This window comes from Eulemur rufifrons, chromosome 2 (genome assembly GCF_041146395.1).
Source record: "Eulemur rufifrons isolate Redbay chromosome 2, OSU_ERuf_1, whole genome shotgun sequence".
Classification (NCBI taxonomy): domain Eukaryota; kingdom Metazoa; phylum Chordata; class Mammalia; order Primates; family Lemuridae; genus Eulemur; species Eulemur rufifrons.
Genome location: NC_090984.1, coordinates 81,083,586 through 81,108,578, shown reverse-complemented (window position 1 = coordinate 81,108,578; position 24,993 = coordinate 81,083,586). Strand labels below are relative to the sequence as shown.

Here is a 24,993-nt window from a genome sequence, read left to right as displayed (position 1 = left end):
CAAATAAATCTCTCTAGCTGTTAACACACACATAAATGCACACACACATGCACATCATGCGCACAAACATACACATACATACATATACCTGCTATCCACAAACATTGGGTATGTAGTTACCAATTTTCAGTGATCAAAGTTTTACCCAATCAATAGCCTACATAATTCCAAATTTAAAAATCAGAAACATGTTCTTCTCTGAGAACTATAAGTTAAAAATGATAACAGTATGCCTTTAAAAGTCTTGGCTTAAAAAAAAATTATAACACTAGTGGCTTTCAAATTTTTTGGTGTTTGAAGCATAACTTTTTCTTTCAAATAACTCTTATTTGAAAATTTCCTCTTTATTCTATATCCCTTTTCCAAGTGGTCCCAGGATTCTCTGTGAATTCTTAATTTGAAGATCAAGATCTGGAAGTTTTTTTGAAGAATGCATCTCATCTAAAAGTTAATGTGGTAGAAGAGTCACAGAAGATTTCTCTAATTCTCTCCAATAGGTCTTTAGAATTTCATAAATTTTGATCATAATTTTAATCAGAATTCTTATTTTAATGATGAACTTTGTATCCTAAATAAAGGTTTTCAGTACCAAGTAAGAAAAGCAAATCACAAAATTTGCTTTTTAAATAAATGCAAAGTTGTAGTTTTAATCTTTTAATGAAGCACTGAATTCTCAGCCAGAGAAAGCTCTAAAATGTTCAACATCCATAAGATTTAAGTTGGAGGCCTCTCCAGATTCCCTGGAAACAGGGTGGCTACTCTAGAAGAACAGGTCTGGAGACAACTGTTCCTGAAGAGATGAAAGGAAGTTGGTCTTCTTGGTGGGCCTCTGGCTCACCGCACCCCATCCCTGATGGCTCAGTGTCCTGCCATTCTTGAGGGTCCTATACAAACGAGGGCAATCACTCCTGAGCTCCCATCCCATAATGTACAGTGTTTGAATGTGGCTACCCTGCTCTGAATTTCCCAGGGTGTTGGGAGTGAAAAAACAATACTCTCCAAATGCTACTCATTCATTTCTTTGACCTTGATCAGTTTTTAAAAACTGAAATGCTTTAAACTCAAATGTAAAACAGTTGGGTGAAGCAGTGGCAAAAGATGCACAAAAAAGAAAGAAAATACACCTTAAACATTTCAACAAAGTAGTTTCCTCTTGAGGAGAGAAGCTAGAAGGTCAGATTCAGAAGGAATAAATGGGTAGCTTCAATAGTATTGATGATGTTCTAGTTCTTAAATTAGCTAGCAAATTTCATGGGCATTTATTATGCTTGGCATCTATATTATAAATATTCTTTTAGGTATCAAATGTTACATATAAATATTTTCATTCAGTAAAATTATAGACACCCATATTATGGTACAGCTCAAAAAGAAAAGAAAAGGAAGAGTCATCCTTTAAAAGCTCTTCTTAATAATTGGGCTAATGAAATTAATAGACCTATATTAATTTGTAAATCCAAAGTATCCGGATATGCTTCATAAAAGCCACTCATTATGAAGATTAATCATACCACAGAGTAACATTTCATGCCCTCCCATATTTTGCAATGTTAGAATATCAACATACTTGTTGAACAGCCATTTAGTTTGAATAACAGAATTAGTCAGAGGAAAGGTTCAGATATAAGGTTTTCTTACTGTATCCAAGGAAAGTAAATCATCTTTGCTCCCACCAAATACCATTATTTCATTTTCTTTTCCCAAACAGGCTGTGTGCCATAACCTATAATTGAAAATTATAAACAGAGTGAAATACTGTCAAGGAAGAAACTTTATATTATGTATAAATCAATCCTAAATTGCACATTAAAATTTAATCTATTTCTAAAGAGACCTGATTGAACTTGAACCTTTGGCATATCCTTAAAGGGGTTAGATTTTAAAGATCCCTCTAAAATTAATTACATCATACCATTTCAACTAAGGAGATGACTATTAATAATTCCTTCTATTACTGTCCCCCAAACTTTTTCTAACCCCTTTATCTCATACATATTATCTCTGAAAAAAATAAATTAAAAAGCAACTGATCACCTTGTTGCTGAAACAGGTACCTTTCCCAGTTTTCTTATTACTATTAATATCTGCCATGTTACTGTTCCCATCATTTTTGCCTCTGTCTTTCCTGCTCTCTGTTCCCTGTCACCTGACAAATCCAATTTGGCACTCCCTTCACATTTCCATTGTCACATTGCTCATCACTTTGGGTAGAGAATACCATAAGTATGTTCCTAGTTTTTCTGTCGCTAATCTCCCCCAACTACATATAGCTAACAACTAATATTTTCCAAATATTGGTAAAAACAGTCATGGAAATGATGGAAATTTCCCGATTGACATCTGTGCTACCAATAGCTGTCTTTAAAATAAGCCTTCTAATCGGGCTCTGTCGCGCAATGGATAGCGCATTGGACTTCTCTAAAATAAGCCTTCTAGTAAAGCCAAGTTGATTTCTTTGCTTCCCCCAAGAGAAAAGCTTGTTTCTACCTCTAGGCTTTAGTTTACCTTGTCTCTTATGCTTAGAACAATAAGTCATTCTCTCAGGGCCTTAAAAACAGGCTCAAAACCCCCAAATACCCACCCAAACTGGTTCTGTTACTATCTCTGTTCAGCACCTTTCAATATTTATGTGCTTATTTTATACTCTCCTAACTTACATTTGAAGATAAACTGTTCTGTATAGTACTTTAACTGTTTGAGGTGTCTTCTAACTACCTAAGAAGACGATGAGGTCCTTGAGGTCAGAAATTGCCACAGTGGTGTGCTGGAACCGGCTCACTGCCTACTTGAAGCTGATTATGCATATTTCCATCCAACTTCATGTTCAGTGACATCACGTTGGTAGCTTGAAATTGGCCATGATGGGAGTATTTACAAGTTGGAGATCATCATATGCCACAAATTAAAACTTTCTTTTTTCCTTTCGAGAGTGACTGCTAACCGTTTACCAGCACACCACCAGACCTTGGGGGATCTAATTTTATGCTTCTTCTTAAAAATGTCTAATATGATGTTCTACACCAAGCATATGCTCAAAAACTTTTGATTAACAAAAGCAAACACAAAATACCAACATAATATATTCAGTGATTAAATATACAAATTATTTTATAGAGGAATAGAGCATCTAATGTTCTTTTGGAGATGGTCTGATGGCTCATCTCTACCTCTAATTTCACATTATTTACAAAGAATAATTTTATGGTTTTATTAAGTTCAAAATTTCCAGAGTTCTAACTCTCAAAAAAAGTTCATGTACATTTCTCAATTTTAGAGGATAAATTAAGAATTTTACAAAGTCATTGCTTTGACTCTGAGAGTACTTTGATTACTTTTCTTAATACTAATACACCAAATTGGTAAAGCAATAGATACCTAAACAATCACACATTTTCACCTATATTATTACCAAATAACTTATTTTTAGTACATTTATCCTTTTTACTTAAGTTCCACAAGCACAAGCAGTGGGATTATGCACAATTTCTTAAACCAAATACTTTCCCCCAATTATGCACACATTCAACAACAAATGCACTTGTGACCCAGGGTAGAACTGAGTCATTTAGAGATGTTATTTGGGAAATACTCTGCCCAATTCTCCAACTCATATGTTAAAACATAAATTGATATAAATCTTTAGCAAGAACCCAGATTATGTTGTGGGGTTGGGAATGGGGACTGGAAGAGGTTCTAGGTAAAGGAGATAGAATACAATGAAGCCCTCATATATGGGAAGGAATAAATTAATTTCTTGAAGACAGGGCTATGTGTAACCTTGGCAATATTCATGGGCTCCAATAGTACTGAAGGCTCTACTTGTCAACATTGTATCCATTATCTTTTACAGACACATAAAAAAGAGTCTTTGCTGATAGCCACCTATACAGGTTATCAGCTATGGGTAGATAGATGGCTTTTCAACCAAGCACAGTTTTATTTAAAGTGATACCTGGAGAAGGAGAGTGATACACTGTAGAACAATGGTTCTCAACCAGGGGAAATCTGTCCCCCAAGGAGACATTTGACAGTATATGGAGATATTTTTGGTTGTCACAACTTGGGGAAAGAGAAGGTAGTACTACTGGCATCTGTCAAGTAAAGGCCAGGGATACTACGATGCAGTCTACAATGCACAGGACACTCTAATGACAAAGAATTATTTGGTCCAAAATGTCAATAGTGTTGAGAAACCGTGCTGTAGGGTTTTAAGAGGAGAATTGGGCAGCTTACATTTCAAAATATAATTTGGAAAAGTTTGCACAAAATACTTATAGGTGTTAAACTGTCACTTTCATAAAAATTAGTATACATATACACATATATATGTTTTCCTTACACTCAACTGTATCCCACCTGTTCTCCTCCTCACCTCATACCTGAAGATAGATCTGCCTCTGTCTTATCTGCCTTAGGGAAACTCTGGCCTGGATTTCATCATCGAAGAACACTGGAAAGCCTTTCCTGCCTTGATTTTGGTGACATCTAGCTTGCAACCTGATGTTTTTTCTACAGACTGATAGTTTATGTCCTTTCACAGCTGCTCTAAACTTATCACCTAAACATTCTAATAAAGCATAGTATTTACATGACACATTAGCTGAGTTAAAAGAAATCTCTTTACATAGCTCTAGTTCTAACTAGTATCTTATTGATAATAGTTGTATTGTTCTAATTACTCATTAAGGGTTGGAATACAAAATAGAAGCAATTTAAAAATTAAACATATTTTTACTACCACTTGGTCTATAATTAATGCATTTATACAATCAAACAATTGGAAGAAATTAAGAGATTCTCTAGTCCAACTCTCTCATTTCACAGATGAAGAAATTAATGCTCAGTTTCTTTAAGTGACTTTTCAAAGCCAAAAAGCTAAGTAGTAGCTGAGCAAGAACTAGAACTTTGGGCTCCCATATCTTAATATAAAATTCTTTAAATTAAAGAAAAAATTTCAAAAGAGCCAGAATTGTTAAAATAATAAATTCTAATGAATTTTTATACATGAAGAGATAAGAATCACACATGTACTTATGATAAACTCTAAATGCATTTGAATATTAATATAGATGTACATATTTTCAGGCCTTTTTCTCAAGTAAGTTACTTGTCATTTATTAAATAACAAAAATACATATCATATTTATACTATAGCATAATCTATAGTAAAAAAAACCTAAAATAAATGGCATAAAAAAGAATGAAATCTATTACTGACCATAATGATTATAATGTGAAGAATCTGAATTTCCTGTGAAGATATTTTTATCATACTATTCAATCAAATTAGAAAAAATAAGAATTGTAGTACTAATATGGTTTTCTTTATAGTCTAATAATAGTATATTATTTCTACAATTTTTTATCCTATATTATACCATAAAAATTAACACATTTTCTTTTTTTAAAAAATTCACATTAATGAATACATTATACAAATTTTTTTTTAAACAGAGTCTTGCTCTGTCACCCGGGCTAGAGTGCAGTGGTGTTATAGTTCACTGCAAACTCAAACTCCTGGGCTCAAGCAATCCTCCTGCCTCAGCCTCCCAAGTAGCTGGGACTACAGGCATGTGTCACCATGCCCAGCTAATTTTTGTATTTTTTGTAGAAATGGGGGCTCACTGTTGCTCAGGCTGGTCTCGAACTCCAGGCCTCAAGCAATCCTCCAACCTCAGCCTCCCAAAGTGCTAGGATTACAGGCGTGAGCCACTGTGCCTGGCCACATCATATAATTAATAAAGAAAAATAATAAGTTCCCATCTACTGAATGGAACAACATGAAAGCAAATTTTCTCATTAAATAACTTTAAACCTCTTCCAAAAACAAATAACTACTATTGAAGACAACCTTATTCTCATCTACTTAATAAAAATATTAACACTTTAAAAAATTAACATTATATGATGCTTTAAATTATCTTAGTCTTCATAGTTATCAGGCAAGCTTATGCATCTAGCTAAAAGAGTAACATTTTCAAATATGCAAATGTGAGTGAAAACTGCATAGATAATTTCTAACAGATATAATTAAAATGATAATTAAATTATTTAGGTAACGTCAAGCTCATTTAAATGGTAGCCTTCCTGAGGGTTTTTGGCTTCAATGGCAAACATTACAAATTCAGTACTATATTTTAATACTTTAAAAATTCTTAACTATTTTACTATTTGTCAACTTCTAGACTTACCGAGGTCTTGTTTTAGGTAAATGTATAAGCTGTTTCCAACAATTTGTCATGACATTGTGAATCCAACCATCACCTGCAATATTATGACAGTTCAGAAATTAAGATTAGGTCTTTGGGATATAATTTTAATTTTTTCCCCAAATTTATCATGCTACATTTAAATGACTATTTTTTCTGTGGGTGAACATTTTATTACAATATTTCAAACATGTACAAAAGTAGAGTGACCATGACAATGAACCTCCACATATCCCAGATTCAACTATCATGATTTTGCCATATGTGCTCCATTTATCTTTTTGTTATTCTTATTGCTGAAGCTTTTAAAAATCAAATCCTAACTCTCCTATCATTTTCCCCATACATACTTCAGTATGCATTACTAAAAAAAAATGGACATTTTCCACATAACCACAATGCCATTATCATACAACCACAATGCCATTATCATAGTCAACAAAACTAAAAATAATTTCTTGGGATCATCTAATACGCATATGATCAAATCTTCAACTGAATCTATAAGGAGAGAAAACTAAACTAAGAGTTACCACATTTAATTTCCCATAAGTCAATGACCAAAAACAGCAAATAGGGATTAAAAACATGAGATTTATGAAGATATGATATTAAACAATCCCTAGTGAAATGTACAGATGTTAGTTTTTTATTATATTCTGAATCTCTTTTACTTAAAAATCTCACAAATTGAATAAGTATAACAATAATCTGCAAGAATAACTAACATCTCCCTACTAGGAACTTCTGTTTCTCCAACCAGCCTCTGGAGTTTGTTTGTTGGGTGGCCAGCAGACTGTCAAATACACAGTTGACACTCAATACACTTTTGTTGAAAAATAAACAGTTGCTTCCAGATCCTATACACAATTATATAAATGGTTTTAATGGTGTATAAGGTTTCTTAATGAAAACATGTCTAGCCATAGAAAACTTATGAGTTAAAAAAAATATAAAACAAGAAGACAAACTAAGACCAAACTAATGACAAACTAAGAAGAGGATATTCTTGGTCATTTGTCTATCCTGATACCACAATCTTACTGCTGAAAGAAAAGCTGCATTCTAAAACCCAGAGCTGTTGGGACCAGCAGTGACAGGAGTTTACAAAATCTAGCCAAGCACTTCCCTTTATAGTTCTGGAACAAAAAGGAAAGCAAATGGGCTTCCCACCTTATATTTCCAGAGCCTTCTAGGAAAGGCTGCTCTTCTAATCACCATCTTCGCCTACAGTATAAGCATCTGGATCAAAAGTGAGGACACAGAATCACAGAATAGAGTAGTGGAAAGGGGCTTTATTTAATCTAGGTTCAACCACCTTTCCTCTTCGCTATTCCTAGGAAACAGGAGAACATGGAGAGCCAAGGGTACAAATGCAAAGAGGTTTTTTTCTAATTCTTTTTTTTTTTTTTTTTTTTTTTTTTTTGAGACAGAGTCTCACTCTGTTGCCCAGGCTAGAGTGAGTGCCGTGGCGTCAGCCTAGCTCACAGCAACCTCAAACTCCTGAGCTCAAGCGATCCTCCTGTCTCAGCCTCCCGAGTAGCTGGGACTACAGGCATGTGCCACCATGCCCGGCTAATTTTTTCTATATATATTTTTAGCTGTCCATATAATTTCTTTCTATTTTTAGTAGAGATGGGGTCTCGCTCTTGCTCAGGCTGGTCTCGAACTCCTGAGCTCAAACGATCCGCCCACCTCGGCCTCCCAGAGTGCTAGGATTACAGGCGTGAGCCACCGCGCCCGGCCTAATTCTTAATGCAAACATATAGTTAGGGATAAAGGTAAACCAATAAAACAGAAAAAAAGGAAGATTTACTTCACCATGAGTATGAAATACAATTAAGAAGAAAGACTGAGATAATAATCGAAGGCTAAATTTTTATCAACTTACTTAATGGAATATTATCTGCACTTAGTCCACCAAATAGGAAAAGCTTATCATCAGCTATCGGTGTTAAAGTATGCCATGACCGATGCTTTGGGCTTTCTCCATTAATAGGAATCCTGTGGCAAGGGGGAAAAAATTAAAATCTAGGTACTGTGTTAGTCAAAATAAAAAGTTTTTAATCATCTTGGATCTTAAAGGAAAAAACTGCCCTCCCTATTCCAAAAGAAATAGTTGATTTTACTAGTTCCACCTACATGAATGTTTAAAAAAAATTCTTAAATTCTTAGATGAATTTAAACAATTTCTTTCCGCTTAATGTCCACTCCACTTGGCCACAGAGTGAAAATAAAATTAATTTCCCATCTAATTCACAATGCATACTCTGCGTCATTCCTGCTGGTTATTCAACATCTTTCCTCAGTTTTTCAACGCAATTATTTTCATGTCTATAACTTTTTAGTGTTGCTTCATGGTTAATTTTGTGTTTTTAGCCAATTTCCCCAAGGATATTATAGGTTCTGTTATTGTTGTTTTTACTTTGTTCTACTTGTTATACAATTTCCCAAAGCATTATCTTCCCCTGAAAATGCTAGCTATTCTAACTTCACAATAAAAGCATGCAAGCCATGTCAGATCCAGGATAAAACTCTAAAGATTTTAAACAAATACTATCCTGTTCTTAAAAAAATAAAAACATAAGCACAAGTTAGAAGCAAAAAAGTTTAATTCAGGAGCTGAGAAGACACCATTCTTCAGCAGTCTGGAATGCTCCAGAATAACATGGAACATTTTTGGAAGATATAACTTATTTTTTTGAAAATGTAAATATTTTTATGGTTTTTATTGATCATAAGAAACACTTTGGTTACAAAACATTCAAAATACCTCAAAAAATTAATTAATCGATTGATTTTTTTTGGAGACAGAGTCTCCCTCTGTTGCCCAGGCTAGAGTACTGTGGCATCAGCCTAGCTCACAGCAACCTCAAACTCCTGGGCTTAAGCAATCCTCCTGCCTCAGCCTCCCAAGTAGCCGGGACTACAGGCATGTGCCAGCATGCCCAGCTAATTTTTTCTATATATATTTTTAGTTGTCCAGCTAATTTCTTTCTGTTTTTAGTAGAGATGGGATCTCACTCTTGCTCAGGCTGGTTTCAAACTCCTGACCTCAAGCCATCCTTCCGCCTCGGCCTCCCAGAGTGCTAGGATTACAGGCGTGAGCCACTGCGCTCGGCCCCCAAAACTTTTTTTAAAAAAGGGAAACTCTTTTATAATCTTGTCCCCCAGCAATAAGAAATAATAATAATTTGGCATATATCTTTTCAGACTTTAATACATATATAATTGTATTTGCTAAAAATATATAAATCGGATCATATATTTTGCCCTATAACTTTTTTTCACTCAACTAATATGTCTGAGAGTGTTTCCATGAAGTATGGTTTCCTGTGATAATGGATGCATGGCAGCCCACTGAGCAAATGTGCCATGATTTAAACAATCCCTGCTGGTGGAAATCAGAATTAATCTCAAGTTTTGGCTTTTATAAATAATGTTTCAATAAACATATACTTGTTCAATTATTGTCTTCAGAGAAATTCTGAATCAAAGTAGAAATTCCATTTTCTATTTTAAGCATATTGTCAGACTGCCTTCCAGAAAAATTGTAGCAATTTATACTCCCACCAATTATGTTGTTACATCCTAGCACACACTGGTCATTGTAATTGTTTTTATCTGATAAGTGAAAACTTACTTTTGTTCCTATTTCTTTGATAATCTATGAGTTTGGACAGCTTTTAAAAATAATTTTAATTAAATATTAATACTAATTATTTATATGTGAATATATAAGTATATATTAATACTAATTAAATTAAATATTAATACTAAAAATGATTTCTTATTTCTTCTATGAGTTGCTCTTTCATGTTCTTTGTCCACTTTTCTATTGTGTTATTGTCTTTTTCTTGTCGGTTTTCTGAGTTCTTGTAGATCTTTGCCCTGACCTCTCTCTGTTAAAAAATATTGCAAATATTACTTCTAGTTTGTTTTTTGTTTGTACTTTACAATTTTCCCTTTAACTTTTTGTGGTACGCTTTTCTATAGAGAAATATTTAACTTTTAAGTGGTCTTATCAGTCAGTCTTTTCATTTATGAACTTTGGGTTTATATCATTTTTATAAAGGCTTTTTCCATGTCAACATTTTAAAAATAATCTGCTATGTTTTCTTCTGGTACTTTCATGGTTTTATTTTTACTGGCATTTATACTTTGGAATAATATATAGCTCTGATTCCATCTCATTACACGAAGGGTTGAGTTGATAGCTAAATATATTTATTCTATTGTTAAATATATATTATTAGTCATAAGTAAAATCTGACTTTTACGTACTCCATTATTTGTTCACTTAAGATGATCCCATTCAACCACTCCCTCATTTCTTCTACTGATAAGTCTTCCAAGAATATTTGGTATAAAACCAGTACTTTTACATAATCAATTTACAACCATTAGTATTTTCATATTTTATATAGCTTGGTTAAAGAAAAAACTCTATTTAAATTTATATATTCCTTGCTTAGACATATAATCTGAGGTGAAAAAAAATACCAGTTCGGTTTCATGGACCAAAATTTGGATTATGAACACACACACATACACACACACACACACACACCCCCCTATAGAGTAAAACATACTTAGACTTGAAACTTACCTTCCAGACCAAGTCCAGGTATCTAAGTTTAGATAGTGCAAATCATTCATCCTAGTTTGCTAAAACAAAAATGTGTTCAATTGGTCAGTGTTTTATATCTTTTATGGGCTAAAATTTTGGTTTTAAAATACATTCAGATGATTAAAAGTAGACTATTTTTATTTTATTTAACATCTAAAGTTTAAATATTGGAAAATAATGCTAAGCATTAATAAAATTAATATAAAGCTCCCAAATCAATATGTCAAAGGGGAAAGGAAGAAATGGGTTTAAACTAACAGGATTTAGATTATGAGAAATTAAACTTTTCTGATACTGCACTGAAGTGAAACAATTCTCCACATTAAAATATGGCTTATAATCATCTGTGATTGCTCCTGTATGTTCCGTTTTGGAAATAGAGGATAATAAGAGTTATTATTGAATAATAATATTATTGACATTCAATAATGTCATTTTAATCTCTAGATTCTTTGAATATTCAATTATTCCACAAAATCAAAAGATAAATTTTTATAAGAAGCATTACACATAAAAATGCCATTTCCATTAAAAACACTAACCAAAACACGTCCGCCAAAGACATAACCTTTATTTCCAAGAACTGCACACGTATGCGCGGCTCGTGGCTGTGGTGGAACTCCACCCTGCAAGCAGAGATCAGAACAGATTGCAAAGACTTGAAACATCTGTAATAGAGTCGCATTCCTATGGTCAATATGAGAAATACTTAACCATTAAGTTACCATTACCTATGCAATTCAATTAAAAACCCTAATGTAAAAGTTCATTCTAAATAGTAATAATTATAGACAAATACTACTCTTCAGAATAAAATTTATTCTCTCTGATCTTTACTTTTGTAAATATTTTTCTTAAATATCTGATACTACTTAGCAAGACAAAATTTCATATAAATTTCTGCTTGAAATACTGTACAAGAATTTTAAATATTTAATTTTAAAAATGCACTCTCATTCTCTTTCTCTCTCTCTCTCTCTCTCACACACACACATTCAATATTAGGAGTAAGCAGTGAACAATGTGATGATCTCAGAAACTCTATAAAATTAAATACGGTCCCAAAACTATTCGTACCTCAAATTCACAATAAGAACTTCACTCTTGGCTTAAGCCAAACAGTGCTTTATCTCTTACTAAACTCTTAACATTAACTGATAACACTTCTCTATACTTTATTTTGAATAAATAAAGCAGATCTTTTCTTCAGAGAAGTTTTTAATTGGTGGGAAAAGAGATCATACAAGGGGTAGACGAATGAATAAAATTTGAAGGAAGAATATTCTGCATAATTTCCATGTTTTAATCATTGAGGCCTTTATTTATGCATTTCATTCCAAGTTCTGAAAGGACCCCAAAATTTCAGCTCATTGGCTACTGAATGTGGGCATAGGAGATTTAAGCTCTACATCCAGTATCATAATTTCCTACACTTTTCAGGCTTGCTTTAATAACTTTGTTGAAGTCAACTTGGTAAAAAATAATTCAGATATTACCTACATAACCCTTAAATAAATCAGAGCCATTTAAGAATTTTGGTTCCTAGAACTTCTAGCAAAACAAAATTTTTATTACTCCATGCCTCATCTGAAATTTTGGAAGAATTATTCTACTATATATACATTTATTATTATATAGCTGTTCTTTTCTTATTTATCAAATACAATTAATAGTCAACCACAGCTTCTGAGGAAATTGAGTTTATATAATTCAAGCAAAAACAAAGACACGACATCTGTATTAGTCTGTGTGCTTTACTGCATAAGTAATGTACAATGCTTATTTGTTTGTTTGAAATACTGAAAATAACTCAAAGATTTCTATTACTACTATATTGCTCTTTTAGGGACAAAAATCCCATGTACAAAAACACTGGCAGCCTTCCCATTCTACAGATGAAGCACTGAATGGCTTATCTGAAGTACACAGCTCTTTTATGATAATTAGAATGCAAACCCAGTTTTCAACTTCAACACCGATACTCTACCATGCTGCCTTGCCTTTTGTTGCAGATCTTTGGGAATAATGAAGTAATTTAAGGATATCTTTAAAAAATAAAAAGAATAGATTCCAGCTACAATGATGTCAGAAAAACTTTCAGATATTATATAAGCAATGTAGGAATTTATTTGAAGACACTATCAGGGAAATAACAGCGAATACGTTATTAAATACTCACTAAAATATCCTCATATGCATGTGAGATGATTGGAGCAGAAGAAAGGGTGGAATATGGATTAAGGTAAGGAGTCAGGGAAAGACTTGAAGTCAGAGAACTGATTATAAACTACCTCAGCTCCTTCATCGGCAGGAGCACATTCTAAAAACATGCCTTTATTTGCTTCAGATCTTTGCTTATTCTCTAAGGAAGCAGAGGGTTAAGAAGCCTGAAAGAGATCTAGGATTTTTCTAAGATTAACATGTAGACATTGAAAGAATACAATAGAAACAACTGCTTGTGTAGCCAGGGCCATATTCCCTCCTAAATGAGTCAGCCAGCCTGCCTTCGCAGAAAGAAGTAAGCACACAACAGAAGCAGGGAGAGCAGACAAAGAGATAGAAAGTGTAAGGTGTTGAGTAACTTGCTTCAGTTCCTGAGGCTCTGGTCCCTGCAGCTCTTCTTGCCACTGTGTGAGCCATTCCAATTTGCTTTCCAGCTCTGAGAGAATTCATTATTGCTTAAACCAATTGCAATTTGTGTTTGATCACTAGCAAATGAAAGAGTATTGATAATGTATTTTTGTCATGACAAAATTGTACATAGCTCTGAACTGAAGGGTTTATAGAACATTGGCTTTTTAAAATTGACTTTGTTATAAAGGGGCTTTTTAAAAAAAAACTTCACTAAATCAGGGCATGGCACTTGTGAGCAAAAAATGATGGTACCTCTTTAAAAGATTTTTTTTTTTCCCTAGAAAACTTAGCTAATCTGGAGAAAAATGTGTGACTTTTTCTTTTCCTTCTTTTTTTTTGGGGGGAGTGGGGTGGGGTCTTGCTATGTTGCCCAGGCTAGAGTGCAGTATAGAACAGTGACTAGTCATAGGCTCTGATCATAGTGCACTACAGCCCAGAACTCCTGGGCTTAAGCTATCCTCCAGCATCAGCCTCCTGAGTAGCTGGGACTATAGGCGTGCGCCACTGCACTTGGCTCTGATTTATTTTTAATGGTATTTATGACAGTGCTCAAGAGAACTACTTTGTATGGGATTATAAACCCCAATTACTAAAATCAAAATAACTCAGTAAAAAGCTGATTTTAAAAGTATCAATAAATGTATGAATATAAAGATAATGTTTTACAACACTTACTTTAATTTCTGGTTGAAACCAAGTCTGTGTCTTTGTGTCAAATACATGGACATCATTATGCCATCCCCAGAATATCTGCTCTTCCTAAAACAGAAATTTTTAAAATATCTAAAAGCTTCTATAATGTTTACATCATTGTTACAGTTTGGTCACATATTTACTGGTAAAATAATAGACACCTTTACAAAAACAGAATTAAGTGTTACCGTAGCCATAAAGCTGACGCATACACCAGTGCCTCACAAAGCGTGGTCCCCAGACCAGTAGCAGCACCACCTGGCAACTTTTCTCCTCCTAGTATTGCTTGCAGCGAATCATAATTTTACTTATTAACAATCTTTCAATTCTCTCAAAGGATTATCTCTTTTAAAATTGCAGAGGACAGAATGATGTTTATATTTTGAAACCTGTTTCCCTAAAGCAAATGATCAGAACTCCTAATCTCTGCTATAATAAACTTTAGAGGGCCATGTTTCCTTTTTCCAAAAATTTCTGATCGCTTCTACTTCACCAAGCAATTATAGGTTCTTATAGGTCAAGCTTGTGCCCACTCTCTTCTTTATCTTCTGAGAGACAAAATTCTTTGTCAGCAAGGCAAAGATTTAGCAGTTCTACTATATTTAGCATCTTCCAAGCTGTTAAATCCTCTATCACTACTCCAGCTTACCTTCTGTGCCAGTTTTACATTCTATGTCAGAAATACATCATTTATTTTTGTCAGGACTTGTTGAGCAAGTCAAATAAACTAAACGATTTAGCTAGTTTAGAATCTAAGTGAAAAAAACTCTACTTGGTGTCCAGAAACTTCAGAACATGTTCATTAGCTTAATTAATTATAGTAGGGGAGAAAGAACACAAGTGATTTTACTGATGAGTAAAAATAATAAGCACCCATATACAAAGCGATATACATGAAATGTATATATACATTTACATTAATAATGTACAATAATAATATATGCTAGTAGAAAGTAAAGCTGAAAAGATTGTGCATCTCGGTGATAGGATTAATGGTTTTAAAAATTATCTTCTAAAAGATTTCATTTTTATAATTCATGACTTCATTAATGATTTATTCTCTAATGAGTAAGAATAAGTAGGAAAATTAAAATTACTATCAACTTGCTCTTATGTAGAGGCCAGTCTGAGCTATGAATAATTCTGGCGGATGTGTCTAAAAATAGGTATATGGCAACAATAGCCACTATGGTTAAATATGAAAATAGGAACAAAATTTTTCCAAGTTGTGTTAAAGCCTCTACTTGTCCAACAGAAGCAGGTATACATGATTAACAATGTAAGAAAAGAAATTACTCTGCTAATAGCCATGAAGGCTAATACTACTAGATGAGATGAGAGACCCTTCACCAGCTGGATTCAAATCTAAAAGAAAGAAAACACATTTTTTTCATAGTGTCAATTATGGCAAATTGGTAGCTCCTAAAATGAGAAAGACTGGGCTTCTCATTTCTAAGACTTTAGCGTTATACTGAATTAGAGAAAAATGTAAACAGAGATTACTCTCTTACCCAAGACGCATCATGAACATCAAAACAGTCTTGGAGTTCATTGTGTTTCCTACACCCATAACCACCAAAATATATTAACCTGGAAAAAAAATACAAAGGACATACTTTAGGAGTTCTATTTCCAGTTTGTTCACAGAAAGTTGAAAAAGATCCTTTTCCTCATCCTAACCGCCCAAACAATCCAAATAAACTAAAAAATCACAATTAAAAAAAACCCAAAGAGCTGAGGGAACAAAGAGACCTAAATGAACCAATTCCAGACAGTGATAAGTTCTAACTAGGCGAGAAGAGACCCAGGGCTACTTTCAGCCCTGGTGTAACAGCAGAAGGAGGAAGAATCTAGCACCTACAGGATTTGTAGAGAGAAACCACTCGAGTTTTCAACAGCCACATCTATGTTGACACGGCAAGTTACAATCTTAAGAAACCCAGCCATAGATGGAGCTTGAATCTACTCCGTAACGCTTTCACATACTCTTCAAGGAAGGCTCAGGCTCAGTACCTAACAGCTGGAAGCAGAGGAGAGCTGAACAACCTCCCTCAAAGAAATCTGAGCTTTCAACTACTAGAGTTTAGGATTAGGACAAGAAATCTTAAAGAAACACCTCAGAGGTAAGCCAAAGCTTTGTATCTTTATACCCTATAGGGTAGCAGCCCTTCAAAGGCCAGGGAGGGCAATACAAGGCAGAAAGAGATCTCCCAAGGTGCAGAAAGCATGAAATGGGATTGGAGAGCAAAGAGAACTCCCTAGTGGTCCAAGGACCTATCAACTGGGCTACAAAACACGGAGAGATTTCCCACAGTTCTGAAAGGTGGGAACTCAGCTGTGAAGCACAACTGAAAATCTCCAGAAAATCTCCAGTGCTCAAATATGGAGTCCTGGTAAAAGAAAGTACTGTCTCAAAACATTTGAAACCAGTGGTAAAACTGAATCAAACTAACGCTACAACAAAGCCCAAACACAACTACAGATTAGACTACCTCAACTCCCTCTCTAGCAGCCTAAAAAAAGAAGAAAGGACATGTCCCTTTCTGGAGATAAATAAAATTTATTACAATCTTTACTGTTCCTTCAGACAGAAGGTCTGGTATATAATAATAAATTAAAAAATACATGAAAAGGAAAAAAAAGTAGCCTGTGATCCAGAGAGGAAAGAGCTAATATAAGCAGTCTCAGAGGTGGCCCAGATATTGGGATTACCAGAAAGGGCCTTTAAAGTAACTATGATAAAACTGCAAATACACCTAATAAAAAAATGTGGAAGAAATGGGTAATTTTAGTAGAGATATGGAACCATAAAAATGAACTAAATGGAAATGCTAAAAATGGAAAATAAGATGTCAGAATAAAGAATTCCTGATGTAGGCTTAATAGCAAATAATACAGGAATGGAAAAATCAGTAAAATTGAAGACAAGTGAATAGATCAATAAAAAACATCCATATTAAAGCACAAAGAAAACCCCTGGTGGTATGGTGGTTAGGTTAAAAAAATAAATAAAACATAAAGAAAAGAATGGAGGAAAAAACAGGGAGTTCAAGCTCTGTGGAACAATAACAAAAGGTCTAACGTGCATTTAATAGGAGTCCCAGAAGGAGAAATAAGGAATTGTATAGAAGAAATATTTGATAATTACTAAGAACGTCCTAAAACTGATGGAAGATATCAACCTAACAACCCAAGAAGCTCAGCACACTCTAAGCAAGATAAACATAAAAGGAAACTACACGTAGGTATATTTAATCAAATATTGAAGAAAAGAGCAAAAATAAAGAACAGATAAAGAAAAAATAAGACATATTATATACAGAGGAACAAAAACACAAAATTACAGGGAATTTGTCACACAAAAAAAAGGAAGCCAAAAAGCAACGTAATAAAATCTAGCTGGGCTCGGTGGCTCACGCCTATAATCCTAGCACTCTGGGAGGCTGAGGTGGGAGAATGGCTTGAGGTCAGGAGTTCGAGACCAGCCTTAGCAAGAGTGAGACCCCGTCTTTACTAAAAATAGAAAAAATTATCCAGTCAACTAAAAATAGAAACAAAAAATTAGCTAGGTGCAGTGGCTAATGCCTGTTGTCCCAGCTACTTGGGAGGCTGAGTCAGGAGGATCGCTTGAGCCCAGGAGTTTGAGGTTGCTGTGAGCTAGGCTGACGCCATGGCACTCACTCTAGCCCAGGCAACAAAGCGAGACTCTGTCTCAAAACAACAACAACAAAAAGCCCCAAAATCAATGTAATAAAATCTTTAAAGTGCTGAAAAGAAAATTTAAAAAACCTGTTAACCCAATTGATCAAAGAAAAAATCACAAGGGAAATTAGAAATTACGTTGAGATGAATGAAAATGAAAACATAATATAACAAAACTTAGGAGATAAAGTGAAGGCAGGGCCCACAGGGAAATTTACAGCTCTAAATGCCTACATTAAAAAAAAAAGATACTGGGCATGGTGGCTCATGCCTGTAATCCCAGTACTTTGGAAGGCCAAGGTGGGAGAATTGCTTGAGGCAGCCTGGTCAACACAATGAGACCCTATCTCTAAAAACAATTTTAAAATTAGCCAGCCATGGTGGTGCATGCCTGTAGCCCCAGCTACTCAGGAGGCTGAGGCAAGAGGATCACTTGAGCCCAAGAATTTGAGGTTGCATCACATTCCAGTCTAGGCGACAGTGCAAGACACCTCTTAAAAAAAAATCTCAAATCAATAACAGAACTATGCACATTAAGGAACTAGAAGAGAAGAGCAAACTAAACCCATAGACAGTAAAAGGAAGGAAATGATAAAGATTGGAGGGGAGTTAAACAAAATAGTGAATAGAAAAATTGAGAAAAACAAAAGTTGGTTCTTTGAAAAGATCAACAAAATTGACAAATGCCTAGCTAGACTGACTAAGAAAAAAAGAGAAGACTCAAATTACCAAAATCAGAAATGAAGAGGGAATATTACTACTGACATTACAGAAATAAAAAGGATTATAAAAGAATACTACAAAAAACTGTATGTCAACAAATTAGATAAACTAGATGAATTAGAAAAATGCTTGGAAAGACACACACTACCAAATTATGGCTAAAGCAGAAATAGAAAATCTGAATAAAACTATAACAAGTAAGGAGATTGAATCAGTAATCAAAATCCTCCCAAAAATAAAAGTCCAGGACTAGATGGCTTCACTGGTGAATTCTACCAAACATTTAAAAAAGAATTAACACCAATCCTTCTCAAACTCCTCCAAAAAAATTAAAGAGGAGGTAATATTTCCTAACTTAGTCTGTAAGGCTACTATCACATTAATGCCAAAACCAAAGATTCTACAAGAGAAGAACACTACATATACCTGATAAAGAATTAATATCCAGAATATATAAAGAACTCCTATAAATCAATAACAAAAAACCAGACAACCCAATTTTTTAAATGGGCAAAGGATTTGAAGAGACATTTCTCCAAAGAAGACATACAAATGTCCAATAAGCACAAGAAAAGATAGTCAACATCATTAGTTATTACAGAAATACAAATCAAAACCACAATGAGGTACCACTTCATCCCTACTAGGATGGCAATTATAAAAAATAAGAAACATAGGCGAGGATGACAAGAACTTGGAATGCTTGTACATTGCTAGTGGGAATGTAAAATGGTATAGTCACTGTGGAAAACAGTTTGGTGTTTCCTCAAAAACTTAAACACAGAATTACTATATGACCCAGCAGTTCTACTCTTAGGTATATATCCAAAATAATTGAAAACAGGGACTCAAACAATACTTGTATGCCAATGTTCATAGTCATATTATCCACAATAGCCAAAGGGTGGAAACAACCAAAGTGTCCATCAACAGACAAATGGATTAACAAAATATAGTATATACATACAATGGAATATCAGTCATAAAAAGGAATGATACATGCTACAACCTAATGATCCTTGAAAACATTATGTTAAGTGAAATAAACCAAACACAAAAGAACAAATATTTTATGATTCAACTTATATGAAATACCTATAATAACCAAATTCACATAGACAGAGAGAAGATTAGAGGTCATCAGGGTTTGGGAAGAAGGGAGAATAGGGAGATATTGCTAAATGGGTACAGTTTCTGTTTGAAGTAATGAAAAAATTTGGTACTAGATAATGGTGATGGTTGTAAAACATTGTAAATGTAATTAATCCACTGAATTTTACACTTAAATATGGTTTAAATGGAAAATTTTATGTTTTATAAATTTTACCACAACGTTTAAAAAAGATACAATACAAAGTGAGTCTCCCTCCTACTCTCAGTCACTCAACTCCCGCCTGGAGCAACCACTGTTACTAGTTTCTTTTACATACTGACAAGGAAAACTTTAAAGGACCAAAAATATTAACACTTTGTAGAGTAAAGCCCTGGAAAAACAAAAGCGGAAAACCAAAGTGGCTTACAGAAATAGATATCATTGCTGTAAGTGTTCATGGAGATATTCCCTTTATGCAAGACTACACAGGCCGGGCGCGGTGGCTCACGCCTGTAATCCTAGCACTCTGGGAGGCCGAGGCGGGTGGATTGCTCAAGGTCAGGAGTTCGAGACCAGCCTGAGCGAGACCCCGTCTCTACTAAAAATAGAAAGACATTATATGGACACCTAAAAATCTATATAGAAAAAATTAGCCGGGCATAGTGGCGCATGCCTGTAGTCCCAGCTACTCGGGAGGCTGAGGCAGTAGGATCGCTTAAGCCCAGGAGTTTGAGGTTGCTGTGAGCTAAGCTGACGCCACGGCACTCACTCTAGCCTGGGCAACAAAGTGAGACTCTGTCTCAACAAAAAAAAAAAAAAAAAAAAAAAAAAAAAAAAAAAAAAAAAAAAAAAAAAAAGACTACACAAAGTTCAGAGATAAGAGTTCAGTCCTATGTTTGTTTACCTCTTGCCCTTATAATGCTTCTTCCAAACCCAAATGGCAAAAAATTAAGGCCTAACCAAGAAACGAATTGACAAAGTTATCAATTAGTCCTAAAAAATTTTTTTATGTATCTGCAAATAGAATTCAACAGTATGTTGAAACACTTGTTACAAACAAGTAATAGTTATATCAGAAACATAAATATATTATATTAGAAAATGTATCACATCAGTATTTAAATTAGAAAAAATGTCAAACCATCTCAAAAAAGAGGTAAAAGTATTTAATAAAAATAAATATGGGAGGCTGAAGCAGAAGGATCTCTTAAGCCCAGGAGTTTAGGGTCAGACTGGGCAATATAGTGAGACTTCGTCTCTAAAGAAATAAATATAGATAGACAGATAAATAACTAGATAGATAACTAGATACATAAATAAATAGACAAAAGATAAATAAACAATTAGTTAGATAAATGAATAGATAAATACATAATGGATAAATAAATCCCAATATTCATTGCTTATAAATATCTGTGTTTAAAAGGTAAGGCTATGTTTAAATATCTTTTTATACATATACATAGAAATTAAGAATATACTAAATTGGTATTTCAAATTAGTTGGAAAAATTGAACTACTTAATAAAAAATGATAGAATAATTAATAGTCTTATATGGAGAAAATATATAGTTAAATCTACCTTACAGAATATATAAATATGTTTCAAATGAAGTTAAAAAATCTAATGTAAAAAATCAAAATTTTTGAATTTTTAACTTTGAAACAATGTAAAATATTATATGATTACAAAAAAATTAAAAATTTAAACAACAAATCCTAAAAATAAAAAGCAAAGTAAACAAATGAATCTATGTATAAAGGAGGCAGCATAATCACACAGAGAGCTTTTTCAAGTGACTACAAAATGCAAGGTTTGACGGTTCATCTCTGATGGTATATACCCTAAAAATAAAAGAACTGTAAAATAACATTTAAACTGTTTGTAGTAATCATATTTTGGTGGTATTATTGATATTGTTATGTGAATTACGGGGTAAAGCAAATGCGTAATTATCTTGGTAACAACGAGAACCAGAATTTTCAACATAGGAGAAAGACATGAATGTACAATCAGTGAGGTTTGGTTAAACTCAGTGGTTCTGAATGTGAAATGAAAGCATCTGTATGAATACAGGTTGTGTTTTAGCTTTAAAAATTTTTATTTCCTTTCTTTCATTTCTGAAAACAGTATAGAAATATTAACCCACCAACAATGACATTTCTAGCACTGAGACTGAAGTCTCTAACTACCACTTGCCACCAAATAGAATCAGAATTGCTTGGAGAGATGACCGATTACTGGCCTAGGATAGAGACTATCTAGCATGACCCTGAAACATCTTGTCACATTAAAAATCATACAAACTGAGACTGCTAGGGGTCTTGTCAAAAGGATTTAGGAGCTAACTTGAAGAGGCTTCCACCTGACAAAGATGGACTAATAAGAGAGATAACTTTATGGGTTAAAACACATCAAATATTTTTAAACCCATGATTTTATAAAGACAATTAGAAATTTACTGATCACTTTGGAAGATGCTAGAGAAATAGTTCACTGGTTGAGCATTGATGAAAAAGGGAAAAAATCAAGCATTTACCTTGATTTTCCTATACAAACTGTACCTTACTGTTAATAAATAACTGATTAAGGAAGTTTTTCTTTGTAGAAGTATTCCACTAATAAATGAAGAATAAATAGTAGAATTAGAATGTCACTATTTTGCATCTCCTTGTTCATAAATGGATCTAAGCAACAATCCTCAATGGTTGCTAACAAAGAAAAACAACCAGACATTATGTGCCTACTGATGGAAATATTTAACAATAAAGTATAGTTTTATCTTCCTCCAAAACAACCAACCAACAAAAAAGAACATGAATCTGATCAAGCTTCTAGATCTAAGTACCAACTTACAGAAAATAGAAGGTATAGATGAATATGTTTAATGATATCACAGAGATACAATCAACCCAGTGCAGACTGTTGGAAATTCTTTAGCCAAATTTCCTGGTGTCTTCATCAAATACATTTCAAGACCCAAACAACAAAACAACGGCAACAAAAATCCAAAGGGACTCTATAGAATAAAAGCCACTTAAGAGACAAATCAATCAATTTTAATGTATAGACCTTACCTGGATCCTCTATTGAACAAATTATTTTAAAAACTTATGAGACAAACAAAGAAATTTGAAAATTAGATATTAAACACTGGATGACATTTAAAAACACAAATAAAATTTAATAAAGTAATTCACAATGAAGAAAATCCTTAAAGCAAAAATATAAGAACTCAAACAACGGAGTTGATATCCAGAAAATATGAGGAGGTGAAACAGAATTAGTAGATGTTAGGAGAGAAACAGAAGGGGGGAAAACTCATTTCAGAAATGAAGGCCAAGTTACAAAGAGCAAAAGAGAGACAGATATCACAGAAAATACAGTAAAAGACATAGGGAACAGAAATAAGAAAAACCACAAAAAAAGAGTCAAAAAGAATTAGTAAGAAAATGCTAAACAGGCAGAGGAGAGCTAAAATATGCATAACTGAAGTTCCTTCCCTCCCAAAATGGCACAGAAGATTAAAAAACATAATTAACAAAAACTGGTGTTGAAGGAAAGGGAGGGATAGAGGGAAAAGGAAGCTAAAATCTAATTTTATTGATGGTCAGAGTAAGGAAACAATAGACATTGTTTAAAGAAAAAGAAAGCTAATGGTAATATACCAATGTGTAAATATAAGTAAGCACTTGAACTACTGAAGGTCCTACCCAGTGCAGTAAAGCAAAAAAAAAAAAAAAAAAAAAAAAGTATAAGGATTAAAAAGGAAGAAATAAAACTGATTATCCATACATATTCTGATTATTTAGAAAATCAATTGCTAAATTATTAAAATGAATAAGAAAGTTTAGTAAGGATGCTGAATCTCAGGCCAATATATACAAAAATCAATTCTGTTTCTATATACTAGCAACAAACAGAAAATAAAAAATTCAAAATATACCATTTAAAATAGTATCAAAAAGTATTAGATACCTAATCTAATGAAAAGTATTTCAGACTTCTACATAGACAACTATAAAACACTACTGAGAAAAATGTTAAGACATCTAAAGACAGAGATATACCATGCTCATGAATTTGAATTCTCTATACTGTAAATATGTCGGTTATCCCCAACTTGAATTCTAGATTCAATGCAATTCCAATTAAAATTCCAACAGACATTTTTGGAAATTAACAAAATTTCCCAAATTTCCATGAAAATGCAACTGGCCTAGAAAAGCCAAGACATACTTGCAGGAAAACAAATTAAGAACAAATAGAGTAAGTTTACAGGCTCTCAAGGCATATTGTAATAGTATAGATATTAAGACAATATCGTACAGGTACAAGGTCAGACAAATCATTCAACAGAATAGAGAAGAGACTCCAGAAACAGACCCATTCATATATGGACTCTTAATTTATAGCAAAAGTGGCACTGTGGAGCAGTGAAGTATGATCTTTTCAATCAATGCTGCTATATCAACTGGTTATCTAAATGAAAAATGAAATCTGACCCTTACCTCTTACCACACACAAAAATCAATTCCAGATGGACTGCCGATCAGAATTTGGAAAATAAAATAATAAAGCTTTTAAAAAATAACTTAGAAGAATATCTTCATGACATTAGGGAAATAAAAAGTTACCAGGACACAAAAAGCACTAACCATAAGGAAAAGATTGGTAATTAGCCTATATTAAAATGAAAAATTTAAGTTTATCACATTAGACCATTAAGAGAATGAAAAGATATATACCAAACAGAAATGTTTACCTATATGTACCAAAATATATAGAAGAATTCTCATAACTGTATTATTTCAAAGAGTGAAAAAGTAGAAATGACCCAAATGTTAGTCAGAGCCAGTAATCTAATTCTAGAATTTTATTCAACAGCTAGATCTGTAATCATATATGTATACACACACACACACACACACACACACACACACAAAGATATTCATTACAGCATAGTTTGTAACAACAAAGGAATTGAAACAATCCAAACATTTTTTCAGCTATAAGGGAAAGGCTAAATAAACTATGGTATATCCACACCCGGGAATATTATGCAGCTGGAGAAAAAAGAACAAGCTTTCTATCCAGGGATACAGAGGACTTAGAAAGATGAAAGATCTCCATAGTACACTGTTAACTAAAAGCAGCAGTAGGGTGCAGAACAGTGCACAGAGTGTACTGGTCTTTATGTAAGGAGGAGTGAGAAAGAGGAAAACATATATACACACTATGTATTTGCTTCTATTTTTATAAAGTAACACTGATGGCAGCGGTTCCTAAACTTGTCTGTACCTTGGAA

The 24,993-nt window shown here is 33.6% G+C and overlaps 1 protein-coding gene across 1 annotated transcript in view; it reads right to left on the bottom strand.

The window, feature by feature from the left end:
- Positions 1-24,993, bottom strand: part of KLHDC1 (kelch domain containing 1) — a 47,152-nt gene that overhangs the window by 5,999 nt on the left and 16,160 nt on the right. Inside the window, exons 5-11 of the mRNA XM_069464673.1 lie at positions 15,678-15,756; positions 14,149-14,232; positions 11,382-11,465; positions 10,819-10,877; positions 8,101-8,213; positions 6,192-6,264; positions 1,639-1,723 (exon numbers count right to left, since the gene is read on the bottom strand). Of these exons, the coding sequence (XP_069320774.1) occupies positions 1,639-1,723; positions 6,192-6,264; positions 8,101-8,213; positions 10,819-10,877; positions 11,382-11,465; positions 14,149-14,232; positions 15,678-15,756 (577 nt within the window). The remainder of the gene's footprint in view (positions 1-1,638; positions 1,724-6,191; positions 6,265-8,100; positions 8,214-10,818; positions 10,878-11,381; positions 11,466-14,148; positions 14,233-15,677; positions 15,757-24,993) is intronic.